At 40.8% G+C, this 27,299-nt stretch overlaps 1 protein-coding gene across 2 annotated transcripts in view; it reads right to left on the bottom strand.

Annotated features, from left to right (window-relative positions):
• The window catches only part of CEP162 (centrosomal protein 162), a 58,033-nt gene extending 31,354 nt beyond the window's left edge, over positions 1-26,679 (bottom strand). Inside the window, exons 1-16 of one of the 2 annotated variants that reach the window (XM_048495062.1) lie at positions 26,492-26,679; positions 25,340-25,440; positions 24,797-24,906; positions 22,832-22,967; positions 21,289-21,399; positions 19,302-19,448; positions 18,600-18,749; positions 16,981-17,167; positions 14,961-15,028; positions 13,314-13,390; positions 12,944-12,971; positions 10,598-10,720; positions 9,933-10,124; positions 8,321-8,402; positions 4,930-5,206; positions 1,913-2,162 (exon numbers count right to left, since the gene is read on the bottom strand). In XM_048495062.1, coding sequence (XP_048351019.1) covers positions 1,913-2,162; positions 4,930-5,206; positions 8,321-8,402; positions 9,933-10,124; positions 10,598-10,720; positions 12,944-12,971; positions 13,314-13,390; positions 14,961-15,028; positions 16,981-17,167; positions 18,600-18,749; positions 19,302-19,448; positions 21,289-21,399; positions 22,832-22,967; positions 24,797-24,856 — 1,888 coding nt within the window. In that variant the 5' untranslated portion in view covers positions 24,857-24,906; positions 25,340-25,440; positions 26,492-26,679. The remainder of the gene's footprint in view (positions 1-1,912; positions 2,163-4,929; positions 5,207-8,320; positions 8,403-9,932; positions 10,125-10,597; positions 10,721-12,943; positions 12,972-13,313; positions 13,391-14,960; positions 15,029-16,980; positions 17,168-18,599; positions 18,750-19,301; positions 19,449-21,288; positions 21,400-22,831; positions 22,968-24,796; positions 24,907-25,339; positions 25,441-26,491) is intronic. The other variant, XM_048495066.1, reaches the window with a different exon arrangement.
• Between the last annotated feature and the right edge of the window lie 620 nt (positions 26,680-27,299).

Here is a 27,299-nt window from a genome sequence, read left to right as displayed (position 1 = left end):
TGCTGTGCAGGGCATGAAAGACAAGTGCATACCTAATATAACTGAGTGGGCCAGAAAGATGGCAGGGCATGTCCACCATAGTGCCAGGGTCAGTAATCTGTTGCAACAGAGGCAAGCAAAATGGTCATTGCTACCACACCACCCAGTCCAGGATGTGGCAACTTGGTGGAACTCCATTTTCAACCTTCTTGAAAGAGTGCTGAAGCAGCAAAGGGCACTCCATGATTTGTCATTGGAGATTTCCACTGGTGTGGCTATTCCTCTGGGCAGAGAAGGGTGGGACATTATGGGTCAAGTGGTCTATGACCTCCAAAGCATTGAGGGTACAACACAGGGCCTTAGTGGGGAGACAGCCACCTTAGCCAGGTCATCCCCATGTTCCAGGGCTTTGTTGGCAAGATGGAAGGGACAGTTTAGGTAGATGGGGAATCGTCCCACATGGGAGCTTTAATGTAAGGATAGTATTTGTGCATTTTTACCACCTGTTATACTCCTTTCCCTTGGTCATCTCCACCCCCATTTCCTGACTGGGTCTAGACCAGGGGTCCCCAAACTCTTCACGGACCGGCGGGGCCAAATGATAGCAGCCCACAGAGGGGCATTTATCCGGCCCGCCAGGCATGGCGGCGATGGCTCCATTCATGTGCAGTGGGGGCTCGAGGGAGAGGAGGAACCGGCCAGCGGCTGTTGATTGCAGTTACATGATGGCACCCCCAAATCTCCATGAATTTTCTGACCCAGAGTTGGAAACCTTACATGTGGCAACGCCTGCTCCGCCCTTCCCTCTCAGCTACTCAATTGTTGCTCTCAGGCTTTCTGTTCCGCCTCACTCCCATTGGCATCAACCAGGCTGTGAGAATCGCTCACCTGGCTGCTAGGAGGAGGAAAGAACCCAGGAAGATACCTGATCCTGGAGTTGAATGGAATGTTTCATTGGGAAAGTTCTGCTTTTTTTTTTTTTTTACAGGGGAAGGTATTCCACAGCCTCTAACAATATTTGGAGCGCACCCTGTACTTGACATACTTTGGTCACTGTTCTGAAAATAGACCATGACAGAAAGGCTGAAAGGTGAAATCAAACATTTTACAATCATTTGTGCATAGGAATTTGTTCATAGTTTTTTTTAGTCCGGCCCTCCAACAGTCTGAGGGACAGTGAACTGGCCCCCTGTTTAAAAAGTTTGGGGACCCCTGGTCTAGACTGCAAGATTTTTGGGATAGGGATCAGCCGTCTTGTTTGCTACATTAACAAGACAGATGTACAATGTTGATACTATATCACTAATAACCAAGATGTATTTTTGTTATGAATTATACCTGCAGACTTGTCAGAATTATACTTGTTAGAATCACCCTGCCCCTCTTCCACAAACCACCAAACTGTTCTTTAAATTACCTCAAGTCCAAAAAACAGCTTTGAGACCAGTCACAGAAGTTATTCAATAGAGAAGTCAGGAAAAAAAAACACACAGCAAGCAAGCAAGACATTTTCCATCCAGCAAGACATTTCCAGTGCTTCACCTGAACCAAGATCTCCCAGATCCAAGTCAACCTTCTCTCTACTTGCATACAAGGATTTCCAAGTCTCAGTGATCTTCCCCTTGGACTTCAAGACCTTAAAAGAGATGTCTCTGGACAAATGAACTGTTTAAATAGTTGTGTTGCTTTGAAGAGCCTGAAACTGCTCTTTTGAATTTCACTTCTGTGTGGAGCTCTGGTAGATGTATTAAGCAACGTTCACATTTAGGTCACAATGACATTTTTAATTTTTTTAAAAGCTTGGCTTTATTTCTAAATACATCTATTTTCTTTCCAGAAACAACAGAAACAATACGCAATAATTTAAGCTACACTTTACAGCCTTCATCCACTCTAACACAGGAAGGTGCATTGGAACACATTCTTGAATTACCTTTGGGCCTTGCAGAAGATTTGGCTTTCAAAACTGGCCTTTTGGTGTTTTCATTTAACATTTTCTTTTCGTTAACGGTGGGAAACTGCTTTAACGGAGAACTGGACCTGCCATAGCCAGAACTCCTAACAGAGTTATAGGGTCCACTCATAGATTTCTTTTTATGGATAGTGCTCCTGGTTTTCATGTTTTTGAGCATTACTTGTTTATTCATGACTGATTCCAGATTCCCTTCATTTAGAGGACATACCTGTTGAGTGAGTTTGCACAAAACATCATTTTCTGTTTTTATCAGACAAAAAGTAAAATAAGATGGACTATTATCGGAGATCCCTCTAAACTCCTATTGTGGCTTGACAGGCAAGGTAAAAACAATACAGTAAAGTAGTTTCCACATTACACATTAGTATGACTGAAGAAAAAAAAGTTTGGTCTCAGATTTGTCCTGCACAAATAGATGAGAAGTTCTGTTAATGCAACAGGACAGTAATTTCCATCAGTTTCTATCGCTGGTGATCTCTCTCCCCCCATCACATCAAATGCTTTCCGCAAGGGTCCACTGACCCTCAGGAGAAGTTTTTTGGAGGCTGTAAAAAATTACAGAAAGCAGGATAAAGAGCAAAAATAATGTCCCATGAATGGAGTTGTGTTTGTAATTCATAAAGTTCAAACCATTCATTCTGTCTTGTGGTCATTCCCCTAACAATTAAGCTTTTAAGCAGGGGCGTAACAAGGCAAACTGTAGCCCTGGGCAAAACCTGAGTTGGTTGCGCCCCCCCCCCCCCCCCATGGTCGGCCACTTCACCATGACCAAATTTTTTTTGCACCAGGACATTGGTGCATGCAGGGGGTGCATTTTTAAACATATCAGCATTAAAATTTCAGCATATCATCAGGAGACTGTCCTTATGCTATCCCCCAAGTTTGGTGAGGTTTGGTTCAAGGAGTCCAAAATTTCCAATGGGAGCTAATCCCCAAATTGTGTGCCCTATGCAGCCCTTTGTCTGGAGTTAGGTCAAAACTCCTTGGAATCAGCCGCTTGGCTGAGGGCTTTTAGATTCTGGCTGCAAATTCATTTTCTCTCGGACTGTAATTCCCTGGTCCACCGTCTGCTCTCTGACACCCATTCCAACCCCTGGTTTTCCATAGTGGTGAAGAAAAAATGGCCTCTATTGGACTGTCAGTGGATTCACTTTGCCCTTTGTCCTATTCAGGAGCTTATAGAAAATTAAAAGGTCAACTATTGAATAGAGAGTTCTCTACCCTAATCACCGCAGCCAAGAAAACATGCTCCCCCCTGTATTTTTCTCTACCATTTGAACGGGGCCACTTGGCACACTATCTGTATTGCTTAATAAACCCTGCTCATAGGAGAGCCATAATGCTTGCCAGGTTTAATGCTATGCCTTCTGCCTTGTTACATGGCAGATTTAATAAGCAAGAAAAGGCTAAAAGATTGTGCCCATGTAATGATGGCTCAGTTGAATCTCTGGCCCACCAATTACTACACTGTCTCAGATTCAAGGAAATCAGATCCAAGTATGTGAATCTTACTCCTTTACATTTACCAGATCTCCCTGTTTTAATTAGATTACACTACTTGTTGGACAATCCTGATCCTTCTCTCTGTATGATAGTGGCAGACTTTCTCCTGGTGGGGGGGCATCAAAATGCTGGGTTCGTTTTTGGGTATTTTAGTGGTTTTCCATTTTTGGCCTGCAGGGGGCGCAGTTTTTAGGCTAGCAGCACCAAAATTTCAGCGTATCATCAGGAGACTGTCCTTATGCTACCCCCCAAGTTTGGTGAGGTTTGGTTCAGGGAGTCCAAAGTTATGGACTCCCAAAGGGGGTGCCCCTACCCCCTATTGTTTCCAATGGGAGCTAATAGGAGATGGGGGCTACAGTTTTGAGGGTCCATAACTTTGGCCCCCCTGAACCAAACTGCACCAAACCTGGGGGGTATCATCAGGGCAGTCTCCTGATGAGTCCCTGAAAGTTTTGAGACTGTGCCTTCAGAAATTCCCACCCCCAGCCTGCAACCCCCATTGACAGCAATACAGAAAACTCAATTCAGAACAAAGATTCTTGGTTTCCGAAGGCACAGTCTCAAAACTTTTCCGAAGGCACAGTCTCAAAACTTTCAGGGTCTCATCAGGAGACTGCCCTAGTGATACCCCCCAGGTTTGATGCAGTTTGGTTCAGAGGGGCCAAAGTTATGGACCCTCAAAACTGTAGCCCCATCTCCTATTAGCTCCCATTGGAAACAATAGGGGGTAGGGGCACCCCCTTTGGGAGTCCATAACTTTGGACTCCCTGAACCAAACCTCACCAAACTTGGGGGGTAGCATAAGGACAGTCTCCTGATGATACGCTGAAATTTTGGTGCTGCTAGCCTAAAAACTGTGCCCCCGCAGGCCAAAAATGGAAAACCACTAAAATACCCAAAAACGAACCCAGCATTTTGATGCCCCCCCCCCCAACCAGGTGATGCCCTGGGTAGCTGCCCACCTTGCCCAATGGGCATTACGCCAGTGCTTTTATTTATTTTATTTATTTATATTTCGAACTTGTAGGCCGCCTCTTCCCCAAGGGGCTCGAGGCGGCTTCCAACATGGCTGTTCTCCGACAGCAAACTCAACAACACAATTTAACACTCTTAAAACCAGCAGCAGTCACATAATTTAAAACAATTTTAAGCCAGTTAATCATGTACCAAAAATCTAGATAAAGGTACAGTCACAGTGTGGAACTTTTACAACTTTTCTACACCTCTTGTATCCCTTATAATCCATGAAAAGCTGGTACTAAAGGCTAGGAGAGTCTCATGGACATATGCCTCAGGGCACAGCACTGAGGAGAGGGGAGATCTCACACCCACCTTCCTCATTTACCAGTAGAGGGAGTGGCAAGAAAGATCTGCAACTGCTTGAATATTCCATACATCAAGTTAAGCTTTATGCATAATTTAATTTTTATAATTTAAGCTAAAGAAAAAAAATATGTCTAGAAGCAGTTTACCTGGTTAATTTTGAAATCTTGAGGCACAACTGAAGTGTCTTGTGAAACATTTTGTACCAAGGGAGCTTTTTCAATCTTTTCAGTTTGACTGTCTTTATGAGCTTCATGATGAGAACTACTTTCTGTTTCATGTGTCTGAATAGAAGTAGCCTTCCGTATGTTATGTTGCCCCAATGGACAGCTAACATTTTGCTTTTCCAGAGAAGAATCATTCTGATGTTCTTTCAAAGGTAAATCGGATTCTCGTTTGTCCACACTCTGTGCCACATTAATAGAACTGTGTAAGAAAAAGGCAAGATATTTTATAACATCAATGTTATCATTTTTTTGGGGGGGGGAACCCCCTGCAGAACCTTTCTTTACAGGAGGAAGTAAGGCCCACTCATAGCAGATCATGTGCTATGCATATAGAAGGACACCAGAGTCAATTCCTATAGTCTCTTTAGAGAACTTCAAGGAACAAATGCTGGGAAGATCTTTCTCTGCTTAAGACTTTCAAGAATGGTCGCCAGTCACAATAGAAAACATTGAGCGAGAGGACGAAATGTAGCTAACTAGCTACTATAGGCAGCTTTAGCCAAAGTTTCTTCTGTGTTCCCCTTCTGTCTGCATTTCTTTTTGGCCACCAAAAAACTGATGACTAAAGGCACACACCCACACACAAAGCCACAGGTGGGGAGTTTACAGGGAGAAGAATACTAGGAGAAACAGCTGTGGACTTCTGTTACGGGTATGGCGCTGGGTTGTGCCTGGCTTGGCTTTGGCTGTGCCAGGCACTGAAGCTCAAGTGTGCAGTTCTGAAAAGTATCCCCAGATTAAGGGGAGAGCCAGAGAAGCCGTACGTACACCTGAAGTGATCTCTCCCAAGCAGGATCGTGCTGAAGAAGCTGGATGCAGGTGGCAATCACCATCTTTTCCAACTTGAGCCCTTTGGGAGGAGACATCCAATCCATGTGTCCCTTTCATATGGAATGAAGATATAAAGAAACTGAGAGAGGAGTCTTCATCCTGCTGCTGGTAAGCCTGACTAAAACTCGGAGATTTTTCGAAAAAGTATGGAATGATGAATGACCACAGAACGTAGAAAAAGAATCTAAAGAAAGGTATATTAAAAGATACTCCCAGATGAGAAGACATTTAAATGAAAAAGCTGTTTTAAGTAAAAAAAAACCACCTCCAGATCATCTATCCCTTTCTGTTGGCTGGTTGCCTAAACAAAACTGGAAAAGAACCTATTTTGCTAATACACCACTAGCCAGAAAAGAAATTTGAGACCAGCATTAAACTACTGAACCTGTGGAAACAGGGACATCTAGTGGTTCTTCTGGATATGGCAGCAACTAGAAAGGCTTCCGTATGCCTTGAAATAACTGCACTTCTCAAGAGCATATCTGTCGGTATGCTAAGTCTTAGACCAGAATTAGACTCCCTGAAACACTCCGTCAATAACAACACACCACAAATGATGTTATGCTCAGCAAAGATATTAAGGAGATGAAAGATCAATTCCAGAAAGTAGCATAGATAGAGGAGAAAGTGGAAAAGACCAAAGAGGAAGTAAAATCCTTAAAGCAATAGGTGGAGTCTGTACAATCAGAGGTTAAAATACACGACTCAACTATTCTTTCACTGGAATATCAACTCACAGAAAAGGCCTTGAGACTAAGGTACCAAAAGATTCAAATCCAGTAAAAGAGGAGTTAAATAAGAAAATTGTCTCATTTGAAGATGACAGAAAAAGATACAGTGTTCCAGATTGACAAAATTTACCATCAAAAATACTCAAAGTAAAAAGGTATACACACACACAAGGAAAAGGTATACACACACACAAAAGAGGAAACCTTCTCGGCCTTGAAGGTAATAAACCATGAAGAAATGAAGACTGCAGAGAGATTGTCATCTAGTTCCACTCTAAAGAAATGGCAGAGCAAATTCTGGAAGTGAACAGGAAATCAACAATAAAGATAGATGAGAAGGACATCATTGTGATGAGTGAGATTCCTCTAAGAGTCCTACAGAAAAGGAAAGACTGCTTTTCTGGTGGGCATTTTGAGAGAGCACCAGATAAGATTTACATGGCTTAGATGAGAAGGAGTTTGCTTTACTTACAAAGGATAACAGCAAAGAATCATTTCAATTATGGGTGCCAAAGAGATCTGTAAGAAAATGTTAAAGATCCAATAAATAGATCCACTGGAGACAAATAATAAATAGGAGGGTAAACTGGTTATAAGGTTAAGAGAAGGGTGATAAGGGAGGGATGGGGGAATTTATGTTTATATTAAGGGAAGAAAACTTTTGACTATGGAAAACTAGGTTAGGAAGATAAGATGTTTTTACTTTATTTGTTATAAATGGCCTCAGTTCTGAAGCTGATAAATTGGAAAAGGTATACACACACACAAAAGAGGAAACCTTCTCGGCCTTGAAGGTAATAAACCATGAAGAAATGAGATGAATAAAGCAGACAGCCGTGTGTGGGTGGAAAGTAATTTAGTTATATATAATATTTGAAGTTTAGGTAGTATTAACCTCTGTTTTGTAAGAAGTTCAGGGCGACTGGGTCATGGGGGACTTTTTTCCTTCCCATCTTGTAGTTTTGTTGAAGATGTTATAAAATTAATAAAAATGACTTTTCTAAAAAAGAGAAATATTTCCCTCCTCACTGTTGTCCCTTATGTAGTTTTTTTTTGCAACTGAGTCCTGCAATTCCAATATCATCTTTTCCAGGGCCAAAAAGTACTATTACAGCAAAGATATGCGGGCAAAATCTGCATCTGCTGAGAAAGCAGTTGGTTGCCTATATCTTGTTAAATGGCAGTTTCACATGTGTATCACCTGATTATGGAATATAATCTTTAAGCAGGAGGACGAGAGAGATAGCAATTTGTGCTTCAGCAGCGAAAGTAGTTCCTGATACGCAGCAAGCAGGACTGAGTCAGCCTACTACTGTTCCCCATTTACTCCAAAAGTTCCTTACTGCCTGTCCTGTAATGCTCCATTTGCGGCTGCTGCTAAGGCAGTTTCATGCGCTTTGGTTAGAGCTGGGCTTGGTGCTATGAAGAGATGGTCCCCTCACAATGAAAACAGCATCCAGCCTTACAAGGGGCTATGTAGGAACAGTAACATGACAGAATAGACTGCTGGATCTCATTAAGGACTCTAGCCAATAGAAGATGTTGGCAATGGAAGACTAACTGCAGGTTCAGATTTTAAAAACAAAACGGATCAAACCAATTTGCAAAATAATACCACAAGCTGCATAATAATTTCCAAAATTTTGTCCATGTGTTTGAGTAAAGAAATCAGCTGAGCACAAACAAATGAAGCAAAGAGATTTACTGTCTAAAATATGCCTGCTGTAATACATATTTTCCAAAATAAATACCTGGCAGGCTCTAAGTCATAGCCCCTGGCGAAAGATGAATCTGGTCTGAAAGGTTTCATCAGTTCTTCTATGGTAGGCAAATCTAAGTAGATAAAATGACAATACAGTAGATCAATACACTGATAACATATTTTCTAATAAAACTGACTGATTTATGTTACTGTTGTCATTCTAGTTATTGCCAGCTACTCCCTATAACTCAGCATCTGGATGCTGTTATGAAACAGAGTATACTGTATGTAAACTAGTCTGTAACCACCCAGGATTAAAACCAAAGCAATAAATATTCACTTAATTGTGTTTTATTTATTTAGACAAAACTATCTTCTTAAGTTTCATCTTTAGATCAATTCTCCACTAAATGTATTTTTCAAAGGTGCCCATAGGCTCAAAAAGGTGTATGAAGTATTAGCGCAGCATGTGCAGTTAGGATCCATACTTGCTTTTCAGTTTTTGAAAGAGTACAAAAATTCTGAATAATCTTAATAAATAAAGAACAAATGCGCCAAGGGGGTAGGTGGAATCCTTGTATATTTCAACTAGTTTGTATTTAAAGTAGAGAAATGTAATTCCATTATGATAATAGAACATACTAATGAGGAGGCAGGTAAGAGCACACCAAAAGAAGATGCGCTTCTGTGCAGAGATGTGCACTCCAGCCAGAGATGAAACAAGAGGAAATTGCGCCCAGGGCACACATGCGCCCCGCCATGGCACCCCCCACCCCCACCCTGCCCTGGAACCTACCCTCCACAGCCCAACCATGCGTCTACTGCGGCTCCGCCCGGGGTGTCGCACCCCCACCCCATGGGTGCAACGCCACTGGCCCTGACCAATGTGCTTGCTGTCCACAGAACAGCCAGACATGAGAACAGGCCAGGATGAGGACAAGTTCATGTCACTCGCCATTCACCTGTGTTTATTGGCCCATGCAGAAAGGGCCCTTGCGAGGTAGGCAGGGCTGAGAGAATTCTGAGACAACCGTGGGTAGCCCAAGGTTACCCTGCAGGCTTGATTTGGGGGAGCAGGGAAACAAATCTAGTTCACCAGATAAGAGTATGCTACTCATGTGGAGGAGCGGGGAATCAAATCTGGTACTCCAGATTAGAGTCCACTGCTCTTAACCACTACATCATACAAAAGACCAGAAAGACTGGCCCACTCATAATTCCAGTTTTCATACACATCATCCAGCAGCCAATGTGCTGTAGCAGTGGAGGACTAGAATTTGGGAGACCCAGATGTGAATCCTTACTCTCCTATGGAAACTCAGCGGTGACTTGAGCCAGTCAAACCTAACTGACAGGGCTGCTATGAAGATAAAATATAGGAGAGAAGTACAGTGTAAGCCACTTTGGATCACCACCATATAGAAAGGTGGAATACAAATGAAGAAATTAAAATAATCAACCATATCACAGAGAAGTGTTCCTAATAATCAATGGGATTATATGTGAATGGACCAATCACTGATCCATCAATACAAAAAAGAAAGAAAGAAACTCCAATATTCACCAGAAATGGCAAACAACACTTGTGTTGTTAGCTTATCCAGGTCTCAGAAAGTAATTTTTGTAAATATACACAAGTATTGTGAAGTTTCATCAATTACCTGAATCAGTAGTGGAGGTATTCTTGGGACATTCTTCTTTATTCTGTGAAGCATCTCTGACAGAGTCCTCTGCCACTTGCATTGTACCAGTATGAATCCTTTGCTCGTCTGTATCTCCTAAAGAGTGTTCAATATGGCTGTAGGCCTGATGCAAAGCTTCAATATCACTATTAGTTTGCCCACCAGAAGCACCTGATGGGTTTACAGAGAAAGTCAAACAAGATTCAGTGAATTCCATTCAATTCCATTCATGTTAATAAATTAACAGCATTAGAAGAGGTCATTAAAATATGAAAGTTATTAAGATGAAACGAATGAAATCCTACATTCTTAATTTTCTCTTCTTACGAACTAAGAACTCACAATCCTAAACTTTGAGCTTGCCTCCATGATCACTTATCTTAAGAAAATGTTAAGAAATGAAAATGTGTCCCAGTCAAAGAACTGTTAACTCCGTTTGATGTCGGTGGAACAAATGCTAAACTGTTTCTAAATGAAGTTCTTAATGCCAGCTGGATTGTACTTAAATGTTTAAATGAACAAAGGGTAAATCTGAAGTGAAGGCAGCTGAGCTATGAAAGACCATTGACATCCCTACAGCCATTTCTGTTTTCGGCATAGTTGAAAATACAGGGAAACAAGGATGTGGTAAAAAGCAGCCTCACCTGCTCCATCCATTTCATCTGCTGCACTGTCTTGAGGTAGGTGACGTTCTATGACAGCTACATCCTGCTGTTCACTGACCTTTTGAATCTCCATGGTTGAGTCCTGGGAATCAAGGAGAACAACTGAAAAGCAAACAAAGAAGCCTGAGAACACTGCCATTTAACGGGAATATATCTTCTGAATGCTAGCCTATACGAAAGCCTACATGCAATCATCTGCTGTAACTCTCCCTTGCACAGCTTTTAAACCAGTGGTTCTCAACCTGGGGGTCGAACCACCCTTTCACAGGGGTTGCCTAAGACTTTCTGCATCAGTGTTCTCCATCCGTAAAATGGATAAATGTTAGGGTTGCGGGTCACCACAACATGAGGAACTGTATTAAAGTGTCACGGCATTAGGAAGGTTGAGAACCACTGTTTTAAACATATGCAGCCAAGCTATTCCGTATTCCATCTAACACCTAAAGTTTAGAAGGAGATGCCCAGAGTCTGAAAACTTGGTGAGTGTGAAATGTTAAAATAATGTCAGTCTTGGGCTACTGGCTGGAATGAATTTCAAAGGTGGAAAGGGGAAACTGACAACAGTGTTTTAAAGATAAATGTTCACTATCCAGTACTGTAAATATTCACAAGTATACTTTGTTATTCAGTATTAGCGTCCAGCTTCGTGCCATTTTGATGAGTTCTTCCCAAAACATGTCTATTTTTCAACACTAAAGTTTTAATCTTACACATCTTACCTGGGTGCATAATTTCTGGGAAACATATCAGACTCTATGTTTTTGATAGCAAAAGAGGCCTGTGGGAACTGTGTAGATTATTTTATTTTAATTAACTTGCTTGCACACATTATATACTGCATTACAATATTAAAGTATTTAAACTAAGGACCAAAAAAAATCTAATCTATTGTTTTAAAAGTCTGTGGTTTTAAAAGCATTGGCCTTCTCCCTGCATGCGATTGCCATGAGCAGTACCAAAAGCCAAAATTTTGAAAGGAGCAAGGAAAGAGGCATGGCTACAATCTCCTCATTAGTATGTTCTATTATCATAATAGAATTACATTTCTCTACTCCTACTTTAAATACAAACAAGTTGAAATATACAAGGATTCCACCTACCCTCTGGACGCATTTGTTCTTTATTTATTAAGATTATTCAGAATTTTTGTACTCTTTCAAAAACTGAAAAGCAAATGTGGATCATAACTGCACATGCTGCACTTATACTTCATACACCTTTTTGAGCCTATGGTACCTTTGAAATTCTGATACAGAATGACGGGCACCGTCACAAAATGTCAACCACAGAATGGCTGCTGCAGCTTGCCTTCCATCACACAATAACGATCCAAAGCAACATTTTAAAAAATCTGCACAGCCAATCAAATTCCCAACGGCCGCTTTAAAGCCTGGCTGGACAAAAGCCCTACTTGGTCTTGGCACTTTCTAAAAACACTTAGTGGGCACCATGTTGCCCACAGGCACCAAGTTGGGGGTCCCTGATCTGGATATTTACACATGACCTTGAAAGTGGTGTCAGCCCAAGGATGAGACAGAGGCGTAGTTGGGCCAGAATGCGCCCGGTGCACACTCTGGCTTTTTCGTGCCCCCCCAAGGCGCCCCCCCCCCACACTTACTTTAGCAAACTGAGCAGGCTGGAGAAGAGGCCTGCCTGTTCCCTTCCAGGCTGCAAACAACCCGGTGGGAACTACATTTCTCAGTGTCTCCTGGGAAATGTAGTTCCCTGTAGGCTCGTGCAGCCTGGGAAAAGGCCTGAACAAACGACCTCCCCTCTCCAGCTTGCTCCAGACTGATAAATTAATGAAATGTCAGGGGGGGGGGTTGTCGGGGGGCGGGGGTGAGCTGAGTGGCTGACCGATGAGGGGGTTGGGGGGAATTTTCTGCCCCCCACGTGACCCAAAGCCATGCGCCCGGTGCGTGACGCACCCCCCTAACCCGATAGCCCCGCCACTGGACTGAGATGATCTCCGTTATTGTCACGGTGGTGGTAAAGAACAGCTGGACTACTAACCTTTGCTGAAGTTTTAAGAGATAAAAATATATATTAATACTGAAATACTTATTAATTTGATTTGAAAAGAAACTGTAAATGACCAGAAGAGCCCTTGAGGTGGGCATCACGCATGGAATAAATGAATTCACACATGAAGCCACAAAGCAGCTGAAAAACAAATTTTGACTGCACATTAACAGCTTCTGCTGAAATCTGTTTAATGGTTTAGCCCGTGGGTAATTTCTGACTGCTTCACATCTAGAACTGGGTTGAGCTAAATCAACCCATTTGTGTTACATTTTTTACATTTTGTATTTATACATTTTGTACCTTTAGCCAGCATACCGGTCTTTTCCTCCTAAAAAAAATTAAGAGAATGTTTATGTGTATGCATGTAATTAAAAATATGTATTTCAGCTGACAAAGGAAATATTTTAACAGCATTGTTTTATAGCTTAATGCGCTATAGAGCTGGAATCTTACATTTGCATGTGATTTGAATGGAAGTAGATCAAAAGATTTCTATTATAGGAAACTGAGATTTCTATTATAGGAAACTCAAAACTGAGATGTACTCTACATGAATTCATACTGATAAATCCTTAATTGGGTGCAAATTTCATAAGCTAAAAACTACGGGAACTACTTATTAATAAAGTTTAAAACATCTAAAGAGTTGTATTTGTCCAAAAATAATTACATTCACTTCTGATGAGACAGCTTGTTCAACATTATTGTCTTTGGATTCGGAGTCTTCAAAATCCTCACTATAATCACCTGGGAGTTTGAAACAAGGCATAAAAGTAAGTCTAGGAGGAAACAAGTAGGAATATCATATACTGTTCTTCCTCTACAGACAGCAGACCCCTGCAGTCTTGCCCTAGAGCAAGTCAATCAGGTACAAGGAACTTGGTTTCAGGTGACAAAATTGGGATCCTCCCTTCAGGCAGAAGGCAGCATTGCTTCTGCATAGTTAACAATTCTCATGAAAACTACAAACAGCAGTAGAATAATGTGCCAGGATCATGAAAAGAAGGAATAATGAGGGATAGCTCATCTCTGTTTCTTAAAGAAAGGAACACAGTGTGAACAAATCACAACAATACTGCTAATCTGAAATCAGGACAAAGTAACACAAACACAGCTATTGAAAAATAGTGAACTTATTCAGATGAATAAAGACTAAAACATTTATTACGAACATAAAAAGGGAAACAATTGAGTTAAGAAAAACATGTTATCGATAAAATTCAATAGTAAAATGAAAATGCTGAAGAAATTAGAAAGAAAAGCCAAGGTGAGAGAAAGACTCAAAGTCAGAGAGACAGAGGTTCGTTCTGCACAGCCTAAATAAGATGTCCCGAGGACACTAAAAAGGGGATCCTGGGAAGTCACACTGCACAGCTTTCTTACCAAGACATCCTCAAGATGCCTTATTTTAGCTCAAGGTGTCTTTTTTGGAGAATGTTTCAAAGTGCACTTTTTCTCCTGAGTGGCCTACAAGATATCTCCTGCCTAGTTGTGTGGAATGCAGAGTTCAGGAGGTGTCTTTGTTTCCCACCCGGCTATTTTGCTCTCTAGTCAGTTTCACCCTCAGCTTGCACCTGACATTCTGTGTACAGCTGAAGGGATTCTCTCTGACACTATTTGCTGAAGGTTGCCCCAGGTTGTTTGCTCTGCAGGCTGTGATCTAGGGCACCTTTTCAGACTGAAAAGTACATACCCTGTTTCCCCGAAAATAAGATCTATCCCAAAAATAAGCCCTAGCACAATTTTTTGGGATTTTTGGGAGGATGCTTGAAATATAAGCCCAACTCCAAAAATAAGCTCTAGTTACAGATTCCCCTGCTTAGCTGATCTGGTCATGTGGGGGATGTAAAATCATGGGGAAAAAAATAAGACATCCCCTGAAAATAAGCCCTAATGCATCTTTAGGAGCAAAAATTAATATAAGACCCTGTCTTATTTTTGGGGAAACACGGTAGTTACACTCAGCTTGTCCTGCAATTCTGGCAATATATAGTTTTCCCTTTTTTATTTTCAAGCAGCTATCTTTGAAGATACACAGACATGCATAAGAGAATCTTAGCTGTTTGGAGGACTCCCACTGAGAAGCATTGGGACTGAAGGACGTCCTATTGCTGCTAAGTGGAGCCTGCCTCTCTAAATAAGCATAACAGACAGCTACTGCTTATGCCCCATTAATTTGTTTACTGAAGTCATGTATAGTGCCTGCCCTCACAATTGTGGCAATGAATTTGATAAATAAAATACTGCTCTAAATTGTTAGCTACAAAACAAAATAAAGAGTGAACAAATTATCTGAAAGCAATCAAAGTGATGTTACCAGATTTTTCATGATTTTTCTGTTCATCGTCATTTTCTTCTTCTACCTGTCTCACGTTTGGACGACTTCTGCAAAAGTGACACTATTACTTATATTGAATTGTCTGTCTTCAAGTATTAGGTTGAAGAGATTATTCTTATTATTATTAATATTGGTATACCACCCGTCCCACTTCAGGGTTGGGGCAGCATACAACAGTTTAAAAAAAATTTAAAAAAATTTAAAACATTTAACATCTCATCAATAAATACAATAAATACAATGAATAAAATATAAGTACAATATTACAAAAGGTGACACAAACATCATTTAAACCTGCACAACAAGGGGCACGAAATACATTCCAAACCTGATAATTTTTTTCCTAATGTTCATTTTAAAAGTCCCAATTTCCTGTTAACAGGATTTTTCTAAAAATTAAATATACTTTAAAATACACAGATAGAAAATAAGTGACCCTGTAACGTCATTATCTCAAGAGATACTTCAAAAACAGGTAGAACAATGGTGACTGCTTTCTTCAAGAAGAATTTAGATTATTCAAATGAATGGTTGAATATTATCATAGTATTTATTCGACAAAAATGATAATTCACACTGGATAAGAAGAGAAGAAGAGGAGTTTGGATTTATATCCCCCCTTTCTCTCCTGTAGGAGACTAAAAGGGCCTTTCAATCTCCTTGCCCTTGCCCCTCACAACACACACCCTGTGAGGTGGGTGGGGCTGAGAGAGTTCTGAAAAGCTGTGACTAGCCCAAGGTCACCCAGCTGGCATGTGTGGGAGTGTACAGGCTAATCTGAATTCCCCAGATAAGCCTCCACAGCTCAAGCGACAGAGCAGGGAATCAAACCCAGTTCCTCCAGATTAGAATGTACCTGCTCTTAACCACTATGCCACTGCTGCTCTGGTTACACACTCTGATCTTAAATATTTTGCTTGCAACTTCATACAGTGATCCACTAAAACCTTATAATCGTGTAACATTTACAGTGCAATTCTAAACAATGCTGTACAGTCAAACCCTTCTAAGCCCACTGAAGTCAATAGGCTTGGAAGGGTTTATCATACCAGCTTATAACTGCGTTGCAGGACTATTTTCCAGCCCAAGTACTTCATTAAAATGAGCGTGCTTGCATTTTCTAAGAAACAGATTTTAGGTAGTCTGTCCTCAGGCAGATACTGGAGCTTAACCTAACAGATAATCAGGTAGAATTCCACCTGTGCGAACGAATTCTTAAGAGTACCACAGAAATGGCGAAAATATAGTTAATTAAAAAGTCAGTAGTTAGAATAACTTTTATCTAAGTAAAGTCTTCTAGATTTCTGCATTCCAGTGCAGAAATCCCTTTCAGTTTTCCAGTCTTCTGGTCCATACATTTCCCATAACCTAGTCTTTCCCCTCCTCATTCTTGTTCCAGATTACAGTTTTAATCATAGATTGAAACACTTACATTTAGCATGCTAAATTTGCCAAAGCATTACTCTGAGTAGTTTTTGAATTTTGTTGGTAGAAAACCTGAGTATCTTTGGACCCACATGTCCCTACTTAAATAGCTACATAAAAAAGTGAAAAGGCAACAACTTTTCAAATCTTACAGCCCCATCAAAAGAGGGGGTGATGATGAATCCACCCATGGGAGACAGTGCTGGACACCATGCCAGTGTCCCAGTGCCCCTGCCACTGCTGGTGGTATAGCAGAGGTGCAGTCAGAGAGGAGCCGATGTTAACTGGCTTCCTCCCAGTCACTTGCTGCCTGTATTGGCGGCCAGTACTTTAGACTTAAGTCACTGAAAAGGTGGCGAAGGGCATTGAGTCCCATGCAAGGAGGGCTTCTTAGAGGCTGAGGGAGGCTTTTAAGCTTTGCAAAGCCTCCCACACACCACCGGGAGAGAACTCTACAGGAACTTAGGGGCAGACAACTGCAGTGCCGCACGACCTACTAAGCCTGGCTTTAACTTGGATAGGGTTATTAACATTAATAACATAAACAATGTAGTTTGTTTTTTCAAAACTTTACCGTAGAAATGTCTGTAATACATCAGAATCATTGGAGTCCAGCTCCTTGTTCAATCTGGAGTAGTCAATGGTAGATGATACTCCTTTCTCAAGATTGGCAAAGAACCTCTCCTTTTCTTCTTGCTCTTCTAAGGTATCCAAGCCAACGTCCAAAAAATTCTCATGAGGACCAGAAACCACAACTGAATCTAAAGTTTAAAAACATCAAGGAATAAAGAGTATTATAATACTTTAAATCAGAATAATACATTTTCATAAGTAGTTAATTTTAGGGGAAGATTTTCCAACATAGCTGCTAAAAAGAACACAAGACAGACCCCAGATGTGTAATGCTACTAATACATGGGCCATTTCCGCACGGCCAAATAACAGCGCCCCAGGAGCGGAAAAAATGTCATCCCTAGGGTGCTGTTTGCACAGGAGGCGCTGCTGCATTGCAGCAGCGCCTTCCTGGCTGCCCCCAAGCGGGGCAAAGGTACCGCTTTCAAACCTTGCTCAACGAGCAGTGTTTTTGAAAAGTGGAGTCTTCCAGCTGGCACTGTGTGAAAAGCACCAGCGGGAAGACGCCGCTTTTCCCGTCCTCTCTACTCACTTTCCCGTCCAGTGCAGCTCTGGAGGGACACACCCTCCATGGGCATGTCCCTCCAGCCCTCCAGAGCAGCACTGGACAGGAAGGTGAGTGGAGGGGGCCGACCCAGAGGCAGCTCCGGCTGGGGAGCACGTCAGGGCAGCTTGCATGATGATGTGCAAACGTCCTCCGAGACTCCACCGGCACAATTCATGCCGGTGGAGCTGCGTTTCCGCCACCGTGCAGAAACAGCCATGGATTGGTTCTCAAACTTCTAGAAGTGGGACCCACTTCTAATTTTATTAGACTTTTTGTAGTCCATTTGCAAAGTAATTTCACGCTGCTTTTTCTTTCTTCAATGGAAGACACAGGGACCTGAGATTAATTAACATTAAATGATTTTATGTTTCAGGTGTGGTATTTCATAGCCATTGAGAATAGGCAGACACAAATTTGCCATCAAGACTTCCAGAGCCTCCTCTCCCAGGTCACCCTCTTCCACCTCTCCAAATCCCGTTTGGCCTTTTGATACTTCCTATGAGACTCCTCAAACTAGTCTGAGAACCACTGCACTAGTGCATTATTGGCACATTGATCTTATCAAAGTCAATTTTCAGAGGTTCATTAAGCAGTCTGATGTGCACACATATTTATCACATGTCTGTTCACCCCTCTTTATTTATGACTACAGAGGAATAGCTGGGAGAGTGATTTCTTTAACGGACAAGGAAAATATTCTTGGTAGGGGAGCCATCTGCCTTCACACTTGCACAGACCACTAGATATGGGTTAATTATGTAAGAGTGCAAGTTGGAGAAATATAAGCCTAGTTAAGATGTACTAATGTAACTGACACTGACGTGCACTTAATTATCTCGATTGATCTTAGGGTGTTAGATATATAACACTGCTTTAAAGGGACTTCTTCATTCTTCCAGAGTATATGTCTGTTTACAATCCCACAATGTTGTGCTTTTATTACAATGGCTACTGATCAGCAAGACATCTAAATGGCTGTAGGAACAAAAATTGAATGTATTGAGCAATTTTACCATTAGTTTCCAGGCTATCTCTGCTCAGAGAAACAGAAATGCCACTTGCTTGAGGAAGCAAAGTGCTTTCTGCATTATCTTCATCAGCTTCCACAATAGGTTGGGAAAGTCTTTGTGACTTCAGAAAACTTCCTCTTGTGCCAGGTATTCCTTTAAAAAAAAGTTAATACTTATACTGGAACACACTAATATTTTGCAGAAAGACAGAAGTGTACTGAAAATCACTCAAAACGCAATACAGATTAGATGCTAATGTGAATTCAAAGGACTACAATATTGTCTCTTTCACCCCAGGAGTGAAATTCAATATAGGACGAGGACTGCAAATACAGAAGAACTTTCTGTTTATAGATGGAGCGCTTTGGACCACGGCCACTGTTGTCTGTTTTATATCTTCAAAACGTTATTGCATACCAACACAATAGCCCGGGGCAACTACACTTACCAGGTTACCAGTAGGTCACACACATTCATTTCCTAACAGTTCCCACTTTTCCAACCCTTGCCCCTTCATAACTGATAGCTAAGTATCCATACGAATGAAATGTGCTGTCAATAAACAGGAGTGATCGTTTTAATTTTCTGTGTTGTCCTCTGCAATCGAAGCCCATCAGAAAATATCTTGATTCTTAATAATGACTTTGAAAAATAGGGCAATGCATTTTTATTTCTAAAAATTATAAACCAGAATAGACGCGTTACCCTCAGAATGGTTGTCAGTAGCAGGGATTTCTTCTTCGTTTAAATGCACACTTTTCTTTGCTTTAAGGGATTTTTCCAATAAATTGAATTTGGCCAGGGCTTTGCTGCGGGATGCGCTTGAAAAGGGTTTAGGAGTAACTACTTTAACTAAACACAGAACATTCACAAGTATTTAGGAGGAATGGGTTATGGAGCAAAAAGAATGATAAATCATGTTACCGAGCTGAAAAATGACTGAACATACAATTATTTTCGTACTGCAGGCTGAACTGTATCACACATAATGAAGCACTTCATCTAAAAGTAGTAAGCAGGATTTAAACACCCTTACTTGGAAAAAAAAAGTGTACAACATGTTCATTATTTAATATTTTACACCAAGCGCTACACATCGTCGTACATTTCAAAAAGCAGTCTGACTACCAATGGGCAAAAAACCCTATGCAGTGCCATTATAATCCAATGTATAAATGGTAATCATTACAGTAATAGAATTGGCCTGATATTTTGATAAAAACAGTATAGAACTGTCTGCTTTGTGGATATTTATGAAATCCTTTCATTAATCTCTCCAGACTTTTCAGTAATGAGTCAATAGCTTAGCTGAACCTGCAACCTTGTGGCCACTGCAAAGAACTAGCAGCAATTCCAGTTTTATAAGGTTCACATTTACAAATTGCACCTTTTAAAATGCCCAGGCCTAGTACTCCCCATAAACACTGTTACTCCTATCTCAAAAAATTCTTTCCACCAAGATATTCTGAACCAACATATACAATATAAAGGCAGAAAAGACGACCAGGTAAATAATGCACTGGAACCAAAGACCCTTTCACATTTAGGAGTCTTATATACAAAGAAGGGATTTCATACTTCGTGAAAAGCGATGGGTGAGAAAAGCAAGAATTTGTGGAACAATGTTAACAGCTACTGTCAGTCCGTTTGTGATTTTTTAGATCCAGATTACATTAATTTTTACACAGAGCTACAGAGACTGACATATAGATTTCTGTCTTTTACTGAATACATCTTTTTTCAAAAAGGGAAGAGAATATACTGATGTTATTAAGCGCATAATCACAAAAAACGGCCCCCACAATAATTTGATGGATATAAATCTCATTTTTTCAAAGCAAAAACTAGGACTTCTATAGGGTTGCCATCCTCCAGGTAGAGCCTGGAGATCACCTGGAATTACAACTGAGTTCCAGATGACAGAGATCAGCTCCTCTGGAGAAAATGGATGCTAGAGGGAGTACTCTAAAGCACTGTACTCATTATACCTCACTAAGGTCTCTCCCCTCCCCAAAGCCTGTTCTTCCCGGACTCTACTTCCCAAATCTTCAGGAAATTCCTACCCAGAATTGGCAACCCTAAACTCATATTTTATCTGGCTGTTTTATCTGGGTTAAATTTACTGTTGTGCCAACCTGAGCCCTTCTTGGGAAGGGCGGGATACAAATTAAAAATATAAAAAAATAAAAAAATATATACCATCAGCACATGGTGCTCCCACTTGATGATATAAAATTTTCCCCTCACCCTACTGCTGTAAATGCCCAGACCTATCTAATGTCAACAGACTGGATGCCATGTTTATATTTCAGTTCACATGCATAGAGCCCAACTTCACAATCTGTACATTCAGGCCCCTGTGCAAATACTAATGAATATGGGAAGACCCTACATCCAGGGGTATGTTGAATTGACACAGGTCCAGTCAGCATTGCATCAGATTACACATGGTTCATGATAAAGTATAGAAACAGAATTATTCAGTGACAAGTTAAATATTTCCTGTAAGTTTACTTAAAGGATCACCTTATTTTTTCCTGAACTCACTACTACAAGATGGTGTGTCAATCTGTATTTTTCTGCAATTATCAGGCCAGAAAGTTACTATCAAGGAAAGTAAAAGCACTAGGACATCTGGAATATACAATTAACCCAAAGCTGAAATCTACAAGCAAGAAACTTAAGCTTGTACCAGACTGGCTTTTTGAAGGTGGTATCTTCTTTTCACCATCTTCAATCATTTCATTTTTCTCCCCCAGTGTTTTCTTCTCATTCCCCTGTTTGATAAACCTTGCCTTACGATCTCAGGAAAGAAAGAAAGAGCATGCATAGAAAGCCAAAAAGATCAGAAAACCCAGAAGATTTAATTATTAGAATAAACAAGGAGTAAAGGAAAAACTGCACAAATAGATCCAGTTATTTAACATGCCAAGCAAGGAGACAAGTGTCTGGAAACAAGAACCCATTTAACTATATGTCTGCTTAAAAACAAAAGGACCCAAGTACATTGTCAAGAAATTGATACAGATATGTCCCCTGCTGCCATAGAAAAATTAGCTTTCCTAGAATCCAAGGAGAGAGCCAGAGTGGCATAGTGGTTAACAGTGGTTAACTGCTCAAATGGGTAAATGGTTCAAATGGGTAATATTCCAATAATTTACTTCAGATTAGTTTGTCTCATTTTCAGACTGACATTTTCTGCCAATCTGAGGCCAGATAGGAAAATAAGGGATCCACAGTATTTGACTACATTTGTGATTTGGCTTGACTGCTATTTGAGCAATGGAACTATATCTAGAGAGTCTTCATACGATGCATTTCAACCAATACACAAGAAAGGATATCATAGCCAGACTATGTCATCAATATGTCTTGGATTATGAATGGATCACATTTCAATTTCCTGTCAGTTGTGGAAGTGGCCCAATAATGTTGAGCTCTATTAATGAGCTAGTGAAAGAGACCCAATCTCACATATATGAATACGTTAGGCTGTTTTGTTCATAGAAAAATGCAAGATCTTTACTGTATGAATTATTGTGGGTCAATCATTTTGGGGGTACTAACTCACAGGGTTGTCAGAAATAAAATGAGGTAAAGGAGTTGGACTAGGATCTGGGAAACTCAGGAATGAATCCCCACTTTGCCACACAAGTTTGCTGGAGGACCTTGGACCAGTCACACATTCTCACCCCAATCTACCTGACAGGGTTGTTGTGTGGATAAAATGAAGGAGAGGAGAATGTTATAAGCCACTTTAGATACCAACAGGGGAGAAAATCAGGGTGTAAATGAAGTAAATAAACCATGTACACAACCCTGAACTTGTTGGAGAAAATCTGGTGTAAAAAGTAACAGAATGGATAACTATGTAAAGGTAACTATGTAAAGGTGCAATACATCATTCTGGCAAATCTATATTTTACTTAGAAAGGAGGTGTGTTATACAAACTGCACCATATGCTTCCAGTAACTATTTGAAAAAACAAACTTCACAGAACGTATACAAATCTTATACACGTTTAGTCAGAAAGTAGTCCCACTGTATTAAATGTGACTTACTTCCTAGTAAGTAAACAGCCTTAACTTGTAACTTTGATAATCTGTAATGGTTTCAGATAAGGAAATAAATTTTGAAATGCTCTGTAGCTATGAACACAAAAAGGCCTTGACTGACACCTTGTGGCCACAAACAACAAAGATGCTTGTTACACAGAACAGAATAAGATTTCTACCATCTTGTGAACCGTCTTCAGATAGCCACCAAGGCGCAGGATGCTTTTTCAGTTGTTTATTCCTGGCTTGTCCAATACTTTCAAGAACACTGGATTTTTTCTTCGGTTCATTTCCAACTGAATCATCTGAAAGAGACTGAATCAAAAACAGATTGTTACAAAGTGCCCTATCACTTGGCTAATTTATTGCTATTGCCTTCAAAATATAAGGCATGATCCAATTGCAAGGATTGCAATTGCAACTCCAGAAAGCTTAAGGCAGGGGTCCCCAAACTACAGCCCGGGGGCCAAATGTGGCCCCCTGAAGGCATTTATCCGGCCCGCCAGGCATGGCGGCGATGGCTCCATTCATGTGCAGTGGGGGCTCGAGGGAGAGGCCCCAACCGGCCCCAACGGCCGTTGATTGCAGTTACATGATGGCACCCCCAAATCTCCATGAATTTTCTGACCCAGAGTTGGAAACCTTACATGTGGCAACGCCTGCTCCGCCTCTTTCCCCTCCTCTAGCTACTCCATGTCGTGCTCGCAGGCGTTGTGTTCCGCCTCACTCCCATTGGCATCAAGCCAGGCTGGCGAATCGGCTAAGCTGGCTGCTAGGGAGGAAAGAACCCAGGAAGATACCTGATCCTGGGTTAGATGGAATGCTTCATTGGGAAAGTTCTGGGTTTTGTTTTTTTTTTTAACAGGGGAAGGTATCCCACAGACTCCCCAACAACATTTGGAGCCCACCCTGTGCTTGACATACTTTGGTCACTGTTCTAAAAATAGACCATGACAGAAAGGCTGAAAGGTGAAATCAAACATTTTACAATCATTTGTGCCTAGGAATTTGTTCATAGTTTTTTTTAGTCCGGCCCTCCAACAGTCTGAGGGACAGTGAACTGGCCCCCTGTTTAAAAAGTTTGGGGACCCCTGGCTTAAGGTTATGTTTAGACATTTAAGTGTGGTTTGAACATATCATAGCAATCTTTTATAACCACAAAGTAAGTTTGTGATGTTTCTAGCCATTATTTTCTTTTGCTTTTAAATTTATATTTTTTTCTCCGATAACTTTTAAATGTTTCTAGTACAGATGGAAAATATACCATAGTCTTTCCACAAAACAAAATTAAAACTTAGCTATACTCTGTTTTACATAAAGACATTAGTAGATTGTATATTCCTCCACCACAGAACAAAGCATGTTGTAGAATGCTCTGCCTGGGTCCTAGTTCGGCTCTCCCAATTCGTTTGACAGTTTGAATGTGAAAATAAATGTTCTTGTATCAAACTACCATGTTAAATAATGCGCAAAATAACGGTTTTGATAAAGGCAGTGCATAAAAATGAATGAAATTCTCTTATTGCAGCAAATAATTCTCTTATCGTACTATGCAGCAGTGGCATAGCGATTAAGAGCAGGTGCATTCTAATCTGGAGGAACCGGGTTTGAGTCCCTGCTCTGCCGCTGAGCTGTGGAGGCTTATCTGGGGAATTCGGATTAGCCTGTGCACTCCCAAACACGCCAGCTGGGTGACCTTGGGCTAGTCACAGCTTTTTGGAGCTCTCTCAGTCCCATCCACCTCACAGGGTGTTTGTTGTGAGGAGGGAAGGAAAAGGAGATTGTGAGGAGGGAAGGGAAAGGAGATTTTCTCCTACAGGAGAGAAAGGGGGGGGGATATAAATCCAAACTACTCCTCCTCCTCTTCTTTTTCTTCTTAGTTCAGTATTATATTCTAATAAGGAAGCCTATAATTTTTTCAACCTCTGCATCTCAACTGACCAAACGAACATTTTTATGTGAAACAGAGTATAATTTTACAATGTAGGTCTAGTGTAAAAGAAGATAGTATTAGAGGCTTCCATGGTATCCCATGCAAGGTGAACAAAACCCAAAGTCCTCTTGCTGCAGCTCCTCAACACAAGATTGGGCACAGAAAACTTGTTTAACAAAGGGTATAAAGAGAAAAAAAAGCATGAGCGTACCTCTCTCAGAAACTGTTCAAACTGTTCATCTAAGTCTTCTTTTGAAAACAGGTGAGCCATAATTAGAACCGGATTTAAATTTCCAAGTCATTGACATAAATGAATAGATACTAAAATGAAAAAAAAATGCAATTATTGGTCTAGCCATATATTTTAATTTTAACTCTCATTTGCTCACAGTGCTTCATACTTTGTACAAATGAAACATACTTTGTACAAATGAAACCTACATCCTGACAACTTTAATACTTCAGTAGAAGTTTATAAAAATATTTTGGAAGCTATAAGGATAGTCCATCTAGTTCTACTTATAACACAGCATAAAGTCATTTACTTTTAATAATTTATGCAAAGTACAATAGCTTTAAAACAAAACTTTCCACAAAAATATTCTTATTATTACAATACATTTTAAAGTTCCATGGATATCTCCTCAATTAATTTTGGATAATTAAATTCTTTTATGTTGTGCACAAATCAGTAAACATGAAAAATATTCCTGACAGATCTCATTCAAAGTAAAAATATGTTAAGCTTACCTACCTGTAACAACACCTGCTGAGTTAACTCACACAGGTGTAGGAACACAAACATACAAGGCTTTCTTTCTCAATTTAATGAATAATCCACTTTCAAAAGATCTACTGTAGAAATGAAAAATCAAGAATTTCCAGATCAGCATTCCATACAATACAAAACTATTTCAATATTACTGCCTAACCAAAATATCCCCCCCCCCCCAACCTCAATTTTGGCAGCTTATCACCAAAAACAATCATTTTCATGCAAACCCTGCACAGCACTTTGGCAGTCCAGCACAAAGAACTCCATGTATTCTTACGTAAGCAATGGAAAAAACGTTTCAGTAAATGTTGTAAGAAGATTACAAATGCCACTTCTAATGACACATTATCTACTCTTTCAAAATCTATTTTACAAAACATAAGAAATAGCATTGTACTACATTACCAGCAATACACAAAAAATAAGGAAAACAAGACAATGTTGTCTTTAGCTATTACTGCTAATTTTCTTTGCACATTGGTGTGTAGATACTTAGTGATATTTTGTGCTGTACAACTGAATCAGTTGACCAAAGGAAATCAGCTGGATCAAGCCTTCTGTAATTCTATGGCATCAAGACTTACAGAGGGGCCATATGGCCCCCATGCGCCTCTGTCTACCTGTGAAGAGATATGGGCTCAAATCCACAAACTCAGTAATTCAATTCACTTTGGGACAACCATTCTCCCTCCCCATAAACTACATCAACGGAGGAGAGAGGGAGAAACTGTGCATACAGCCTATTTTCATGACTTATTTGGAGAAAGGATAGGGTAAAAAATTAATTCCCTCACTTTGTGAAAGAGGAAAAATGTGGGGTCTTTTTAGTTTACAGCAAAAAAAAAAAATCCACCTTGCAATTTTTCAAACTTTTGTCCGGTCTATAAGTTGCCTTGTTGTTGTTTTTTGCTGTGAACGAAAAAGATCCCACATTTTGCCACTTTCGTATATTGGGAAGATTACCACTCTTTTGATCAGTTTCAGTTCGAATGACCAAAGCAAATGGAAACTCCCAGATTCCCCCAAGAGGCTCCTCAGAGAAGAGGATGCTGCCGTTTACTGGTGAATGAATGAAGCCCTCCTGTCAACCTCCCTCCCTCCTGTTGTCCAAAGACCACGTCATTGCATTACCGCATCTCCTTTCCAAAGGGGAAACAAGAAACCCCGAAGACCAGGTGCAGTAATTCCTCCAGGCTAACAATATATCCCTGCTTCGATGGACAGAACGGAACTCTACGAGGGAGGATATCCTTTCGCTTCTCGGAGCACTCCACTTCCCAGCGTCGGCAAAGTTTCCTAGGAAACAACAAACTGAACACATCGGGGCACCGTAAGCGCAAGCTGTTGACGCAATGATAGGCTACGCAGTGGTCACATGAACTGTCGCGTAGTACGGCCGCCTTCCCTGGAGGTCACATGGTACAGAAGCCTCTCACGATTCAGCCTGGATGTGAAGGCACGATTTGAAGGCAAGTCATATGATAGCTTGAGCGCCGTGTTCGATGGTGTGGCTAGCTAGAGGGTGGTGCGCCCTCTAATGGCAGAGAGAAGAAAGTACAAGATAAAGTAGATTGGCCAAGCAAAGGGCGTGTAATTGAGAAGCCTTGATTGATCACTGCTTTGGCAACCACTGTAGCTAACCCCACTATGGCCCCTTCTGCACATGCAGAATAATGCACTTTCGATCCACTTTACAGCTGGATTTTACATACAATTTTACAAACAATTGCAAACAATTGTGAAAGTGTTGTGTGGTTTCTGGGCTGTATGGTCGTGTTCTAGTAGCATTTTCTCCTGATGTTTCACCTGCATCTGTGGCTGGCATCTTCTCTGAAGATCCTCTGAAGATGCAAGCCACAGGTACAGGCAAAACGTCCAGAGAAAATGCTACTAGAACATGGCCATACAGCCCAGAAATCACCCCCCCCCCCGTGATTCT

The sequence above is a fragment of the Sphaerodactylus townsendi genome, linkage group LG01 (genome assembly GCF_021028975.2).
Source record: "Sphaerodactylus townsendi isolate TG3544 linkage group LG01, MPM_Stown_v2.3, whole genome shotgun sequence".
Classification (NCBI taxonomy): domain Eukaryota; kingdom Metazoa; phylum Chordata; class Lepidosauria; order Squamata; family Sphaerodactylidae; genus Sphaerodactylus; species Sphaerodactylus townsendi.
This window is presented reverse-complemented; position numbering and strand designations above follow the sequence as displayed.